The following is a 17,430-nucleotide window of genomic DNA, read 5'->3' as shown; positions in this document are numbered from 1 at the left end:
AACCCCATTTAATAAACCATGGTTGTCTTTCCTTTGTGAATGGGATTTTATATGTAATTTGACTTTACTACTTGGTGTATTTGGTGTTTCAATTTTTAAGTGACAAATGTGGAATGATATTTAGTAAGTTAGATAAAAAGTACATTCCCCCCGCCCCTTTTTTAGGAGGATTCCTTGCAGTGTTAAAGAGCTCTTTAATTTCTGCTGGACACTGTTTGTTTATACTAAGGGTAAGATGACACTTTCAGTTGCTTTATATTTCTGTTGTGGGAACTCGGTGCTATTTGACATGGAAGGTTCCTGGGTTTTATGTCTCTTTTTTCTTGTAAAGGTAATTTTCGTATGATTGGAGATGATTTAGTAAACTCTTATCATTTACTTCTGTGCTGCTTGGATCTGATTTTTGCCAATGCCATTATGTGCCCAAATAGACAAGAATTGCTAAATCCATCATTTAAAGGTGAGACCTTATTTATTTTTGAAAACTGATAATCAATTTTCAGAAAAAGAGTATTAAAAGTTGATCATATTCTTTTTTCCATCCATTGTTTCTTATACCCTGTCAAACTAGGTTTACCATCTAATTTCCAAACTGCTGACTTTCGGGCTTCTGAAGAACCTCCCTGCATCATTCCTGTACTGTGTGAACTGCATGACGGACTTCTGGTAGAAGCCAAAGGAATAAAGGAGCATTACTTTAAGCCATATATTTCAAAACTCTTTGATAGGAAGGTACTATACTTACATTTAAATGATTCAGCTCCTGTGGGTCAGCAGTAACAGCCTCCAGGAGAAAACCATATTTTAAGAAAGTTCTTAACATTATAATACTCGGGCTCAAGTTCCCAGGTTTCAGCCTCTGCTGTGATGCAGTCCTGGCCTGTGATTTTTTGTGATGTGCAAAACTGAGCTGTGGAAGAATGTGACCAACCGTATGCCCTGTTAACTAAATGCACAGCCAGAGGCATCTGTAGGAGGTTCTGATAGAGAATTAATGAAGGACAAACATCAGAGTAAGCCTAAGGAAAAGCAGGAGGTCAGAGTAAACTAGTTTATTGCCAGAATTTGAATACTGTTCACACAATTTGCTGTTTACTAAAAGTAGGATGATATATAACAGCTGTAGCTTTAATTCCATACAAGTAGAGCAAGAGGCCCTGAAAGGATTAGGTCATCACTAACTGGGTTCTTCTTTTACGTATACTTTTGTATCTAGTCTTATCTTTCAATAAACAAATATTTATGTGTATATACACAATATATATATATATCTGTGTGTGTGTGTATACTCAAAATATCTCTTTCTAAAACTTTAATCTCCAGCAAAGTAAACTTTAAAGGAACTGAAGGATTTTGTCTATTGTGCTCTGTAGAAGCAGTGCCCTAGTGGCTCCTGGGTATGGTGACCATACATCTTGGTTTGCCTGAGTTATCTAGGTTTTGGCTGTTGGTGTGGCATAATTACTAGAATGTCTCCTTTTTTCACTCCAGAAGTATCCTGGTTTGAACAGTGGTTCTCTTGCCCATGGGCCACAGACCGTTTATTTGGCCTGTTTAGGGTGTTTTACATTTTTATTTTGTTCAATTTTTAGCTTAACACATGAAGACCTTTTATGTGAAAATTTTTTAAAAATCAGAATTGGCAATATTGGTAACTACATAGGTAACGATTGTCAAGCTCAATAATGGCTACCTCTTAGGACAAGGAAGTGTGCTTTCTGCCCTCTTCATTTATGTATGTTAAACCCTGACCCCTGAAAGCATTTGAGTTTACCATCCCTGATGTTTGATAATCTAAGAATAGTGTGGATACACAGACAATGTTAATAACAGTGTAATTTTCCTTTCTCACCAGTTGTTGTTAGTCACTCAGTCGTGTCTGACTCTTTGTGACCCCATGTAGCCTGCCAGGCTCCTCTGTCCATGGGGATTCTCCAGGCAAGAATACTGGAGGGGGTTGCCATTTCCTTCTCACCAGTAACAGTAGCTATATTCCTTTCATATCTTTTGCTTGTCTGACACATCATTCAATAACTGTTAGTTTCCATTCTGTATAGACAGTCTTTAAAATTGGACAGCTTTCATCAGAATCATTTGGGGAATTTGTTAAAACTGCTGCCTTAGTTCAGGCTTTGAGGTCTGTCAAGTGTGCCTTTTTAACAAGTTCCCCTACATGATTGTTATGTCATTAAAATTTGGAAACCATTGTTACGGATAGACTAACTTCAAAGTATTTTGAAATCTTGACATTAAATGTTTTTTAATATTTTATTTGCATACTAAATAGGAGTTACTGGTCTGAAAAAAAATTTAATAATTCTGTTTTGTGTTTGTGTGTGTTAATTTAGATAAATGTAATGTTCTTGTGTGTACGTTAATATGCTTACTTACATAATGTCACAATGACTTTTTCTTTCCAGATTTTGAAGGGCGAATGCCTTCTGGACCTTTCCAGTTTTACTGATAATAGGTAATTATCTAGCACTAAAAGTATCAGGCATATCATATACTGTCAGTAATGATTTGTTACAGTTGGTTAAGTGATATGTTGTATCAAGTTAACAGCTCCAAATTCAAATTCAGGTTTCTTCTGCATTGGTGGCATTCAGTGAGTGTTATTGTTAAACCTTATAGTCTTAAATTTATTTTCAGAAACCATTGGCACTTAAAATATCTGCTCTCCTCAGAAACTCATAAACAGAACCAATGACTTCTGTATTTGAGTTGACATTCTTTCACTAATCAAATATTGGCAAATTTAGAATGTACTTATATTTCAAGGCCACACACAGTTGTTTCCTCAATGATTAGGCCTTAATTAGGTTCAACTAGTTTTCAGATTAAGTACAAATTCTTTTCAGTCACCTTGCAAAATAATTTATTGCCATATATGTGAATGTGAAGAATGTCCATGATCAGATAGAAACCTCAGATATTGTTAGATGGGCAGAGTTAATAAAAACTAGAAAGTCATGAGCTTTTCCATGCTCTAGAGTCAAAATATATCTTTAAGATAAATCCATTGTGTAACTTAGTTGTATCCTAGGAGCTTAAAAGAATTCTCTTTTCAGCAAAGCAGTGAACAAGGAGTACGAAGAATATGTTTTAACTGTTGGTGACTTTGATGAGAGGATCTTTTTGGGAGCAGATGCAGAAGAGGAAATTGGAACCCCTCGGAAGTTCACTGGTGACGGCCCATTAGGGAAACTGACAGCACAGGCTAATGTGGAGTGTAATCTTCAACATCACTTTGAAAAAGTAATATAACCTAGCCTGGCCTCAGTCTTGAATGGTTTTTTTCTGTGTGTGTGTGTGTTTCTACTAACAGCAGAAAAGTGAAGAAAGTGAAAGATGCTCAGCTGTGTCTGACTCTTTGCAAACCCATGGACTATACAGTCTATGGAATTCTCTAGGCCAGAATACTAGAGTGGATAGCCTTTCCCTTCTCCAGGGGATCTTCCCAACCCAGAGGTTGCACCCAGGTCTCCTACATTGCAGGTGAATTCTTTACAGCTGGGCCACAATGGAAGCCCAACAGCAGAAGCATCTTTCAAGTTAAATCTTAAATTTCTTCTACTAATTCATATTTCCCATGAAAACTTTAAAGAATAATTTTCAAAACTATAGCATATAGTATTTAGCTCATTTCTTGCTATTTTTCATATTTGGATATTTTCCCAGAATGCCTGGATTTTCAGTAGACTGTGTGTCTTTGGATGTGAAGACATACTTTTTTCCTGTTTTTTTCTTTGTATCACTTTAGCTGGTGCTTTCTTGCTTTAAAATTTGCTTCCTACCATGTGCTTTTCTCAAACATCAGTCATATTACTCTGGATTTGATTGTTAATAGCCAAGGCTTAATTCTCTGCTTATGTGTTAGGTGGGTTGAAGTATAAGGTCTGCTAGAAAATTCATAGAAACCTAAGTTTTAGTCCCAGCACTTCCATTACCTTTTGTCAGCTGTTTCCTCGCATGTAAAATGAAAATGTGCATGTTATATTTCAAATGAATTTTATGAAGATAAAATGAGATTGTAGAGAGAAAGCACTGTGAAAAAGTATTATTCAGAGATAGGATGTTATTAGCATAATATTGCTAAAAATGTGGTAGGTAACCAGAAAAGAGAGAATAAGTAACCTACTAAACATGAATAGAGGGGATGGTATCTGTACTAAATTAGACATGTAATTTAGTGATTTTTAATGTCACATATTTTTCTTTTCTGTCAGAAAACATCATTTGCACCTTCTACCCCTCTGACAGGACGGCGATATTTAAGAGAAAAAGAAGCAGTCATTACTCCTGTTGCTTCAGCCACCCAAAGTGTGAGCCGGCTACAGAGTATTGTAGCTGGATTAAAAAACGCGCCAAGTGAACAACTTATAAATATTTTTGAGTGAGTACGATACTATTTTTTCCCAAGGTTTCTTCTAATTTTAAATTAGATTCTATAGTTCATTCTGTTTTCAGTACTTCTGAATTCTGGAGATAATGGATATACATCTGACAAGTTTTACTATACCATTTCAATCACAAAGTATATTGACCTAAAATCAGGTAGAAGTACTATGAAAACTTATATATAAATTTTACTTCATATTATTATAGACTTTGAAGATTAAACGCATCTTAATGGTTATGTAGCTCTAACATTCCACTCTGGTAACACCCCTAATTTATGCATTACTGTTTTGTTTTCTTTTTTAAATGTATTCAATTTAAATGTCCATCAAATGGAAGACTGGTTACATATTGATGTTTAGCCATGAAATGGAATTTTATGCAGTTGTTGGAAAAAAAGACATATTTTTGTAGTAAAGATGATAAAATGAGGCCAGACCAGAGAAACTTATTTCCTGATACCTAATGAAATAACAGGATAATAAAAATCAGCAAACTATCAGCAACCAAATGAAGGATATTATTTCATGCTACAATTTTCCAAAGTGATGGTCAAGAAAGGAAATGAATGCTCCTAGTATGCTCCTTATGATTATACAGTGGAAGTGAGAAATAGATTTAAGGGACTAGATCTGATAGATAGAGTGCCTGATAAACTATGGACAGAGGTTCGTGACATTGTATAGGAGACAGGGATCAAGACCATCCCCATGGAAAAGAAATGCAAAAAAGCAAAATGACCGTCTGAGGAGGACTTACAAATAGCTGTGAAAAGAAGAGAGGCGAAGAGCAAAGGAGAAAAGGAAACATATACCCATGTGAATGCAGAGTTCCAAAGAATAGCAAGGAGAGATAAGAAAGCCTTCCTCAGCGATCAATGCAGAGAAATAGAGGCAAACAACAGAATGGGAAAGACTAGAGATCTCTTCAAGAAAATTAGAGATACCAAGGGAACGTTTCATGCAAAGATGGGCTCAATAAAGGACAGAAATGGTATGGCCCTAACAGAAGCAGATGATATTAAGAAGAGGTGGCAAGAGTACACAGAAGAACTGTACAAAAAAGATCTTCATGACCCAGATAATCACGATGGTGTGATCACTCACCTAGAGCCAGACATCCTGGAATGTGAAGTCAAGTGGGCCTTAGAAAGCATCATTACAAACAAAGCTAATGGAGGTGATAGAATTCCAGTTGAGCTATTTCAGATCCTAAAAGATGATGCTGTGAAAGTGCCACACTCCATATGCCAGCAAATTTGGAAAACTCAGCAGTGGGCACAGGACTGGAAAAGGTCAGTTTTCATTCCAGTCCCAAAGAAAGGCAATGCCAAAGAATGCTCAAACTACCGCACAATTGCACTCATCTCACACACTGGTAAAGTAATGCTCAAAATTCTCCAAGCCAGGCTTCAGCAATACGTGAACCGTGAACTTCCAGGTGTTCAAGCTGGTTTTAGAAAAGGCAGAGGAAATGTGGAGAAACTTTTCATCTTTAACCTAGATGTTTTATCATCGGTGCTGTATAGATGGAGAAGTCTAGAGGCTACTGTAAAAACAAAACTGAAGACCAGAAGCAGGAGGCTTAAATACAAAGCCTGAAAACATTAGAGAACTCTTGAATTCAGGGAACATTAAGCAATAGGAGCTCATCAAATGCCTTCATACCTACACTGAAACCAAGCTCCACCCAAGGGCCAACAAGTTCCAAAACAAGACATATCACTCAAATTCTCCAGCAACACAGGAACACTCCCCTGAGCTTGAATATACAGGCAGCTCAAAATTATTCCAAAACCTTTGATGTCTCATAACCCATCACTGGTCACTCCACTGCACTCCAGAGAGAAGAAACCCAGCTCCACCCACCAGAACTCCAACACAAGCCTCCCTAACCAGGAAACCTTGACAAGCCACTGATAGAACCCCACCCACAGTGAGGAAGCTCCATAATAAAGAGAACTCCACAAATTACCAGAATATAAAAAGACCACCCCAAACGCAGCAATATAACCAAGATGAAGAGACGGAGGAATACTCAGCAGGTAAAGGAACAGGAGAGTTGCCCACCAAACCAAACAAAAGAGGAAGAAGTAGGGAATCTACCTGAGAAGGAATTCCGAATATTGATAGTGAAAATGATCCAAAATCTTGAAATCAAAATGGAATCACAGATAAATAGCCTAGAGACAAGGATTGAAAAGATGCAAGAAAGGTTTAACAAGGACCTAGAAGAAATAAAAAAGAGTCAAAATATAATGAATAACGCAATAAATGAGATCAGAAACACTCTGGAGGCAACAAATAGTAGAATAACGGAGGCAGAAGATAGGATTAGTGAAATAGAAGATAGAATGGTAGAAATAAATGAATCAGAGAGGAAACAAGAAAAACGAATTAAAAGAAACGAGGACAATCTCAGAGACCTCCAGGACAATATGAAACGCTCCAAGATTCGAATTATAGGAGTCCCAGAAGAAGAAGACAGAAAGAAAGATCATGAGAAAATCCTTGAGGAGATAATAGTTGAAAACTTCCCTAAAATGGGGAAGGAAATAATCACCCAAGTCCAAGAAACACAGAGAGTTCCAAACAGGATAAACCCAAGGCGAAACACCCCAAGACACATATTAATTAAATTAACAAAGGTCAAACACAAAGAACAAATATTAAAAGCAGCAAGGGAAAAACAACAAATAACACACAAGGGGATTCCCATAAGGATAACAGCTGATCTTTCAATAGAAACTCTTCAGGCCAGGAGGGAATGGCAAGACATACTTAAAGTGATGAAAGACAATAACCTACAGCCCAGATTACTGTACCCAGCAAGGATCTCATTCAAATACGAAGGAGAAATCAAAAGCTTTACAGACAAGCAAAAGCTGAGAGAATTCAGCACCACCAAACCAGCTCTCCAACAAATTTTAAAGGATATTCTCTAGACAGGAAACCAAAAAGGGTGTATAAACCCTAACCCAAAACAATAAAGTAAATGGTAACTGGATCATACTTATCAATAATTACCTTAAACGTAAATGGGTTGAATGCCCCAACCAAAAGGCAAAGACTGGCCGAATGGATACAAAAACAAGACCCCTCTATATGCTGCTTACAAGAGACCCACCTCAAAACAAGGGACACATACAGACTGAAAGTGAAGGGCTGGAAAAAGATATACCACGCAAATAGAGACCAAAAGAAAGCAGGAGTGGCAATACTCATATCTGATAAAATAGACTTTAAAACAAAAGCTGTGAAAAGAGACAAAGAAGGCCACTACATAATGATCAAAGGATCAATCCAAGAAGAAGATATAACAATTATAAATATATATGCACCCAATATAGGAGCACTGCAATATGTAAGACAAATGCTAACAAGTATGAAAGGGGAAATCAACAATAACACAATAATAGTGGGAGACTTTAATACCCCACTCACACCTATGGACAGATCAACTAAACAGAAAATTAACAAAGAAACGCAAACTTTAAATGATACATTAGATCAATTAGACCTAATTGATATCTATAGGACATTTCACCCCAAAACAATGAATTTCACCTTTTTTTCAAGTGCTCATGGAACCTTCTCCAGGATAGATCACATCCTGGGCCATAAATCTAAACTTGATAAATTCAGAAAAATCGAAATCATTCCAAGCATCTTTTCTGACCATAATGCATTAAGATTAGATCTTAATTACAGGAGAAAAACTACTAAAAATTCCAACATATGGAGGTTGAACAACACACTTCTGAATAACCAACAAATCACAGAAGAAATCAAAAAAGAAATCAAAATATGCATAGAAACTAATGAAAATGAAAACACAACAACCCAAAACCTGTGGGACACTATAAAAGCAGTGCTAAGAGGAAAGTTCATAGCAATACAGGCATACCTCAAGAAACAAGAAAAAAGTCAAATAAATAACCTAACTCTACAACTAAAGCAACTAGAAAAGGAAGAATTGGAGAACCCCAGAGTTAGTAGAAGGAAAGAAATCTTAAAAATTAGGGCAGAAATAAATGCTAAAGAAACAACAGAGACCATAGCAAAAATCAACAAGGCCAAAAGCTGGTTCTTTGAAAGGATAAATAAAATTGACAAACCACTAGCCAGACTCATCAAGAAGCAAAGAGAGAAAAATCAAATCAATAAAATTAGAAATGAAAATGGAGAGATCACAACAGACAACACAGAAATACAAAGGATCATAAGAGACTACTATCAGCAGTTGTATGCCAATAAAATGGACAATGTGGAAGAAATGGACAAATTCTTAGAAAAGTACAATTTTCCAAAACTGAACCAGGAAGAAATAGAAAATCTTAACAGACCCATCACCAGCACGGAAATTGAAACTGTAATCAGAAATCTTCCAGCAAACAAAAGCCCAGGTCCAGACGGCTTCACAGCTGAATTCTACCAAAAATTTCGAGAAGAGCTAACACCTATCCTACTCAAACTCTTCCAGAAAATTGCAGAGGAAGGTAAACTTCCAAACTCATTCTATGAGGCCACCATCACCCTAATATCAAAACCTGACAAAGATGTCACAAAAAAAGAAAACTACAGGCCAATATCACTGATGAACATAGATGCAAAAATCCTCAACAAAATTCTAGCAATCAGAATCCAACAACATATTAAAAAGATCATACACCATGACCAAGTGGGCTTTATCCCAGGGATGCAAGGATTCTTCAATATCCGCAAATCAATCAATGTAATTCACCACATTAACAAATTGAAAAATAAAAATCATATGATTATCTCAATAGATGCAGAGAAGGCCTTTGACAAAATTCAACATCCATTTATGATAAAAACTCTCCAGAAAGCAGGAATAGAAGGAACATACCTCAACATAATAAAAGCTATATATGACAAACCCACAGCAAACAATATCCTCAATGGTGAAAAATTGAAAGCATTTCCCCTAAAGTCAGGAACAAGACAAGGGTGTCCACTTTCACCGCTACTATTCAACATAGTTCTGGAAGTTTTGGCCACAGCAATCAGAGACGAAAAAGAAATAAAAGGAATCCAAATTGGAAAAGAAGAAGTAAAACTCTCACTGTTTGCAGATGACATGATCCTCTACATGGAAAACCCTAAAGACTCCACCAGAAAATTACTAGAGCTCATCAATGAATATAGTAAAGTTGCAGGATATAAAATCAACACACAGAAATCCCTTGCATTCCTATACACTAATAATGAGAAAGTAGAAAAAGAAATTAAGGAAACAATTCCATTCACCATTGCAATGAAAAGAATAAAATACTTAGGAATATATCTACCCAAAGAAACTAAAGACCTATATATAGAAAACTATAAAACACTGATGAAAGAAATCAAAGAGGACTCTAATAGATGGAGAAATATACCATGTTCATGGGTCGGAAGAATCAATATAGTGAAAATCAGTATACTACCCAAAGCAATTTACAAATTCAACGCAATCCCTATCAAGCTACCAGCCATATTTTTCACAGAACTAGAACAAATAATTTCAAGATTTGTATGGAAATACAAAAAACCTCGAATAGCCAAAGCAATCTTGAGAAAGAAGAATGGAACTGGAGGAATCAACTTGCCTGACTTCAGGCTCTACTACAAAGCCACAGTCATCAAAACAGTATGGTACTGGCACAAAGACAGACATATAGATCAATGGAACAAAATAGAAAGCCCAGAGATAAATCCACACACATATGGACACCTTATCTTTGACAAAGGAGGCAAGAATATACAATGGAGTAAAGACAATCTCTTTAACAAGTGGTGCTGGGAAAACTGGTCAACCACTTGTAAAAGAATGAAACTAGATCACTTTCTAACACCGCACACAAAAATAAACTCAAAATGGATTAAAGATCTAAATGTAAGACCAGAAACTATAAAACTCCTCGAGGAGAATATAGGCAAAACACTCTCAGACATAAATCACAGCAGGATCCTCTATGATCCACCTCCCAGAATTCTGGAAATAAAAGCAAAAATAAACAAATGCGATCTAATTAAAATTAAAAGCTTCTCTACAACAAAGGAAAATATACGCAAGGTGAAAAGACAGCCTTCTGAATGGGAGAAAATAATAGCAAATGAAGCAACTGACAAACAACTAATCTCAAAAATATACAAGCAACTTATGCAGCTCAATTCCAGAAAAATAAACGACCCAATCAAAAAATGGGCCAAAGAACTAAATAGACATTTCTCCAAAGAAGACATACGGATGGGTAACAAACATATGAAAAGATGCTCAACATCACTCATTATCAGAGAAATGCAAATCAAAACCACAATGAGGTACCACTTCACACCAGTCAGAATGGCTGCGATCCAAAAATCTGCAAGCAATAAATGCTGGAGAGGGTGTGGAGAAAAGGGAACCCTCCTACACTGTTGGTGGGAATGCAAACTAGTACAGCCACTATGGAGAACAGTGTGGAGATTCCTTAAAAAATTGCAAATAGAACTACCTTATGACCCAGCAATCCCACTGCTGGGCATACACACCGAGGAAACCAGAACTGAAAGAGACACATGTACCCCAATGTTCATCGCAGCACTGTTTATAATAGCCAGGACATGGAAACAACCTAGATGTCCATCAGCAGATGAATGGATAAGAAAGCTGTGGTACATATACACAATGGAGTATTACTCAGCCATTAAAAAGAATTCATCTGAATCAGTTCTGATGAGATGGATGAAACTGGAGCCGATTATACAGAGTGAAGTAAGCCAGAAAGAAAAATACCAATACAGTATACTAACACATATATATGGAATTTAGAAAGATGGCAATGACGACCCTGTATGCAAGACAGGAAAAAAGACACAGCGGTGTATAACGGACTTTTGGACTCAGAGAGAGAGGGAGAGGGTGGGATGATTTGGGAGAATGGCATTCTATCATGTATACTATCATGTAAGAATTGAATCGCCAGTCTATGTCTGACGCAGGATACAGCATGCTTGGGGCTGGTGCATGGGGATGACCCACAGAGATGTTATGGGGAGGGAGGTGGGAGGGGGTTTCATGTTTGGGAACACATGTAAGAATTAAAGATTTTAAAATTAAATTAAAAAAAAATAATTAAAAAAAAATAAAATAAAATTTGACCATTTGGAGAAATCTAAAAAAAAAAAAAAAATTACAAAGATGCAAAGATGGGGAAAAGAAGATAAAATTGATTACCACATTAAAATGCTACTTCCCACAGCTATATCTGCTGGTTTATCAAAATATTTAATGTATGTGTTGCAATGTGTGAACACTTAATATCAATGACAGAAATAAGGGTGACTCTCTAAAGATTTCATGAAAAAAAACCCCATGAACTGAATTATTCAAATATTTCTTTACATTTTGTATTTCACATAACATGCTTTAATTCTACTTGTTTATGATTAATTCCCAAATATGTTCACAAAGACTTCAGAAAAGTTTTATTGTGGGAAATCAACTAATAAATTTCTCTCAACATATGCAAAAAAAAAAAGAAAAGGCAGAGGAACCAGAGATCAAATTGCCAATATCCACTGGACCATCAAAAAAGCAAGAGAGTTCCAGGAAAGCATCTATTTCTGCTTTATTGACTATGCCAAAGCCTTTGACTGTGTGGATCACAGTAAACTGGAAAATTCTGAAAGAGATGGGAATACCAGACCACCTGACCTGCCTCTTGAGAAACCTATATGCAGGTCAGGAAGCAGCAGTTAGAACTGGACATGGAACAACAGATTGGTTCCAAATAGGAAAAGGAGTACGTCAAGGCTGTATATTGTCACCCTGCTTATTTAACTTATATGCAGAGTACATCATGAGAAACGCTGGGCTGAAAGAAGCACAAGCTGGAATCAAGATTGCTGAGAGAAATATTAGTAACCTCAGATATGCAGGTGACACCACCCTTATGGCAGAAAGTGAACAGGAACTAAAAGACCTCTTGATGAAAGTGAAAGTGGAGAGTGAAAAGTTTGGCTTAAAGCTCAACATTCAGAAAACTCAGATCATGGCATCTGGTCCCATCACTTCATGGGAAATAGATGGGGAAACAGTGGAAACAGTGTCAGACTTTATTTTTTGGGGCTCCAAAATCACTGCAGATGGTGACTGTAGCCATGAAATTAAAAGACGCTTACTCCTTGGAAGGAAAGTTATGACCAACCTAGATAGCATATTCAAAAGCAGAGACATTACTTTGCCAACAAAGGTCCGTCTAGTCAAGGCTATGGTTTTTCCTGTGGTCATGTATGGATGTGAGAGTTGGACTGTGAAGAAAGCTGAGCACCGAAGAACTGATGCTTTTGAACTGTGGTGTTGGAGAAGACTCTTGCGAGTCCCTTGGACTGCAAGGAGATCCAACCAATCCATTCTCAAGGAGATCAGCCCTGGGATTTCTTTGGAAGGAATGATGCTAAAACTGAAACTCCAGTACTTTGGCCACTTCATGCGAAGAGTTGACTCATTGGAAAAGACTCTGATGCTGGGAGGGATTGGGGGCAGGAGGAGAAGGGGACATCAGAGGATGAGATGGCTGGATGGCATCACTGATTCGATGGACGTGAGTCTGAGTGAACTCCGGAAGTTGGTGATGGATAGGGAGGCCTGGCATGCTGCCATTCATGGGGTCGCAAAGAGTCGGACACGACTGAGTGACTGAACTGAACTGAGTGTGCCCCACCCCCAAGAAGCATTAGTGAGGGAAAAAAGGGTTTGTTAACAGGATCTTGAAAATGCTCATTAATACTCTAGATATGGAGGGAAACAAATGGAGTGAATAGGCAGATGGGCCAAAAGTCCTATAAATAGAAACCTCCCCAGGTGAAAGTTCCTCTATACCACCAAGATAGCAGCAGAAATATGAAAAATCCTTAGGGCCTTCCATTTTCTGAGGTTCCTACCTGATTTAAAACTGGAAGGTATCCCTGACCTAGGTATAGTGAACCCTGGAATGGGAATATTTAACTAAATCTCAGAAGAGAAAGCAAAGCCCTGGTCCTCAACAGAAGCTGAACCTAGCACCATCTGTGTTGTACTCACAGTCCCCAAACCTTAGTCTATAGAAAAGTGGAGAGAACATTCATCCCCTGCTTCAACCACAGCTCAGAAGATAAACAGATGACAGTGTAAGTAGGAAGACTCATAGCATCTAATCTACCCTCACAGTATTTGAATAAATCGATCTGGACTTAGCTGTCCATTTAACATGAACAAGTTAAAAAGAAATGGCAAAGCAACTATGCAAACTTTTTAAAATCAATATACTTATTTATTATTTATTTGACTGTGTTGGGACTTAGTTGCAACATGTAGGATCTTGAGGCATTGCAGTACATGGACCCTCTAGTTGTGGTGTGGGCTTAAGTTGCTCCATGGCATATGGGATCTTAGTTCTCTGATTAGGGATCAAACACTGCAAGACAGATTCTAAATACTGGACCACCAGAGAAGTCCCTGTGCAAACATTTTAAAGCACAAGAGAAGGAAGGAAGGAAGAAAATGTGGAATGCAAAAGACAACCTGGAAATAAATAAATGGAAAGACATTCCATGTCTATGGATTATAAGATTTAATATTGTTAAAATGTCCACATTGCCCAAAGCAACCTACAGAATCAGGACAATCCCTATCAAAACCCAATGACATTTCTTATAGAAAAAAAAAAATCTAACATTCATAAGGAATTTTGAAGAACTTCTAATAGCTAAAATAAGCTTGAGAAAAAAGCTGGAGGGCTCACACATCTTAATTTCAAAAACACATTATAAAGCTATAATAATGAAATCAGTAAAATATTGTTATAAAGACAGACATGTAGACTAGACATGGAATAGACCGGCATCCCAAAATGCAGCTTCATGTATATCATCAACTGATCTTTGACAAGGGTGCCAAGACCACACTATAGGGAAAACTGGATATCCACATGCAGAAGAATGAAAAAAGACTCATTTACATGTACAGAAGTTACTTTAGATACCCATTATAGGTGGAATCATGTAGCATTTGTGTTTGGCTGGATTAACTTAGTATAACATCTTCAAAGTTCATCCATGTTGTAGTATATAACAGGATTTTAATATATATACAGCCTTTCTATATATAGAAATAATTGAATATTATCTTATATATTATTTGCATAAATAATAGAATATTTTGTATGTATATATACACACACAGTTTATTCATTCATCAGTCGACCTGTAGGTTGTTTCTACATCTTGGCTGTTGTGAGTAATGCTGCGGTACACTTGGGTCTCTTTGAGATATCTCCATGCAAAAAAAATGAAGACAGGATTTTGTCTTATGCTTTATACAGAAGTTGACTAAAAATGGATTAAAAACCTAAACATGAGACCTGAAACTATACTGCTAGAAGAAAAAAATTGGTGAAAAGCTTTGCAACATTGAAATTGGCAGTTATTTCTTAGATATGACATCAAAAGTTCAGGTAACAAGCAAAAATAGAGAAATGGGACTACATCATACTTAAATATTTCTGTATGCATTGGAAATAATAGGATGAAAGGCAGCATACTGGAATGCTTGCTTGCTTCTGCATGCTGAATCATGTCTGACTCTTTGTGACACCAAGGACTATAGCCTGCTAGGCTCCTATGTCTATGGCATCATCCCAGCAAGAATAATGGAGTGGATTACCATTTCTTTTTCCAGGGGATCTTCCCAACTTAGGGATCCAGCCCATGTCTCCTGTGGCTCCTCCATTGACAGGCATATTCTTTACCACTGAGCCACCTGGGAAGCCTTACTCCATTAAAAAATGAAAATGTTAGTTTCTTAGTCGTGTCTAGCCCCCCAGGCTCCTCTGTGAAAATCTTCAGGCAAGAATACCGGAGTGGGTTGCCATTTCCTTCCCTAGGGAATCTGACCCAGGGATCAAACCCAGGTGTCCCACTTTGAGGACACATTCTTTACCATTCTGGGCTACCAGGGAAGCCCTATACTAGAATAGGAGAAAACAATTGCAAACTGTATATCAGATAAGTTAATAGCCAGCATATATAAAGGACTACAACTCAAAAAAAAAGCGAAAAACACTTCATTTTAAAAGAGGGCAAAAGACTTGACATTTCTCCAAAGAAGACATACAAATGGCCAAAAAGCATAAGAAGAAAATTCTCAATGTCATTAATCATCAGATAAATGCAAATGAAAACCACAGTGAGATATCACCTCATACCCATTAGAAAGACCACCATCAAAAAAATAGAAAATAACAAGTGTTGATGAGTATTAGATCTGGTGTTCTGTTGCTGGAATTGTAAATGGTGTAGCTGGTATGGAAAATAATATGGAGATTTCACAAATAATTAAAAATAGAATTTTTATGACCTGGCAATCCCACTTTTGGGTATATTTTCCAAAGAGGTGAAAACAGGATCTCAAAGAGATATTTGCACACCCAAGTTCATTGCAGCATTGCCTACAAGAGTTCTAGAGATCTACTGTACAGTAATGTGTACATAGCTAACAAACTGTACAGTTAAAAAGAGGGTGAGTTTATTATTTGTTTTACCACATAATGAAATAAAAAAGGCAGCCTAGTTTGAAGAAAATATAAGTCAAGAAGTACAGCTTTGCATTAGAGAAACTCAATAAGAACAAAGTGTTTTGCCACCTATGCTACCTGCCTTTCTACACATGAAGCTGGTCCATTTGAGTATGGGATTGGGAATTCTGAGCCCTGTGCTTTTTGGCTTTCGGCAAGTCACGTTCTTTCTCATAGACTTGGACTTGATGTTTCTGAATCAAAACCTGTGTTCTGTGGTAACAGAGTTAATACAATAATACAAAAGTACCAGCATTAATTGCTTCTGGCCAGATATCTTCCTTTTTGATGCTACATTTGTTTTTAACGTGTTATTCTTTTGATTTTGGTAAAAATTATATGCAATTTATTTTTACATCACAATATATACCTAAACACTGCCCATCATCTAGTCTTTTAAATCAGGTTTATTGAAGTATAGCTCAGTTGGTAAAAAATCCACCTGCAATGCAGGAGACCCCGGTTGGATTCCTGGGTTGGGAAGATCCGCTAGATATGGGATAGGCTACCCACCCCAGTATCGTTGGGCTTCCCTTGTGGCTCAGCTGGTAAAGAATCTGCCTGCAGTGCGAGAGATCTGGGTTTGATCCCTGGCTTGGGAAGATCCCCTGGAGAAGGGAAAGGCTACCCACTCCAGTATTCTGGCCTGGAGAATTCTATGGACTATAGTCCATGGGGTGTCAAAGAGTCAGACATGACTGAGCGACTTTCCCTTCACTTCACTTGAAGTATAATTTATATATGAGAGCCATCTTTTTTACTGTACAGTTGCATGAGATTTGACAAATGCATACAATTGTATCGTCACCATGATGATTAAGACATAGAACAGTCCCCCCAAATTTATGCCCCTTTATATTCAATCCCTACACCATCCCCAGCTTTTGGAAACCACTGATACGTTTTCTGTCCTTATAGTTTTGCCTTTCTAGAATTTCATATAAATAAAAGCATAATATAGAAGACATAGACTCCACTAATGTTGAAATTCTAAAACTATGCCAAATAATTATATTTAAAGGCTGTAGACTAGTTTGAAATATCCTATGTTTATATATCCAGGTTTACAACTTAAAGTAGGACTTTGGTCACTAAAATCCTAATTCTTGAAAGAAGACATGTTAGTAGTCTGGTTTTTTTTTCCTGGTCATTAGGTTCCTTTTGTGTTTTATAGGTCTTGTATGCGTAATCCTATGGAAAATATTATGAAAATAGTGAAAGGAATAGGAGAGACTTTCTGCCAACACTATACTCAATCAACAGATGAACAGCCAGGATCTCACATAGGTAAGGAGATAAAACTGAAATTGATACAGCATTGAAAGTAGACTGTCCCAAGAAAAATAGAAATCCAAGTTTTTCCTTCCCTGTAGTTTTTAATATATCAGATTTAAGTTTATGTAAATTTTGTTCTTTAGTTATTAACAGCTACA

At 37.0% G+C, this 17,430-nt stretch overlaps 1 protein-coding gene across 1 annotated transcript in view; it reads left to right on the top strand.

The window, feature by feature from the left end:
- The window catches only part of RBL1 (RB transcriptional corepressor like 1), a 65,042-nt gene that overhangs the window by 11,936 nt on the left and 35,676 nt on the right, over positions 1–17,430 (top strand). Inside the window, exons 4-10 of the mRNA XM_068987326.1 lie at positions 166–230; positions 332–460; positions 572–732; positions 2,421–2,470; positions 3,072–3,258; positions 4,230–4,396; positions 17,172–17,284. Of these exons, the coding sequence (XP_068843427.1) occupies positions 166–230; positions 332–460; positions 572–732; positions 2,421–2,470; positions 3,072–3,258; positions 4,230–4,396; positions 17,172–17,284 (872 nt within the window). The remainder of the gene's footprint in view (positions 1–165; positions 231–331; positions 461–571; positions 733–2,420; positions 2,471–3,071; positions 3,259–4,229; positions 4,397–17,171; positions 17,285–17,430) is intronic.

This window comes from Capricornis sumatraensis, chromosome 15 (genome assembly GCF_032405125.1).
Source record: "Capricornis sumatraensis isolate serow.1 chromosome 15, serow.2, whole genome shotgun sequence".
Taxonomy (NCBI): Eukaryota; Metazoa; Chordata; class Mammalia; order Artiodactyla; family Bovidae; genus Capricornis; species Capricornis sumatraensis.
This window is presented reverse-complemented; position numbering and strand designations above follow the sequence as displayed.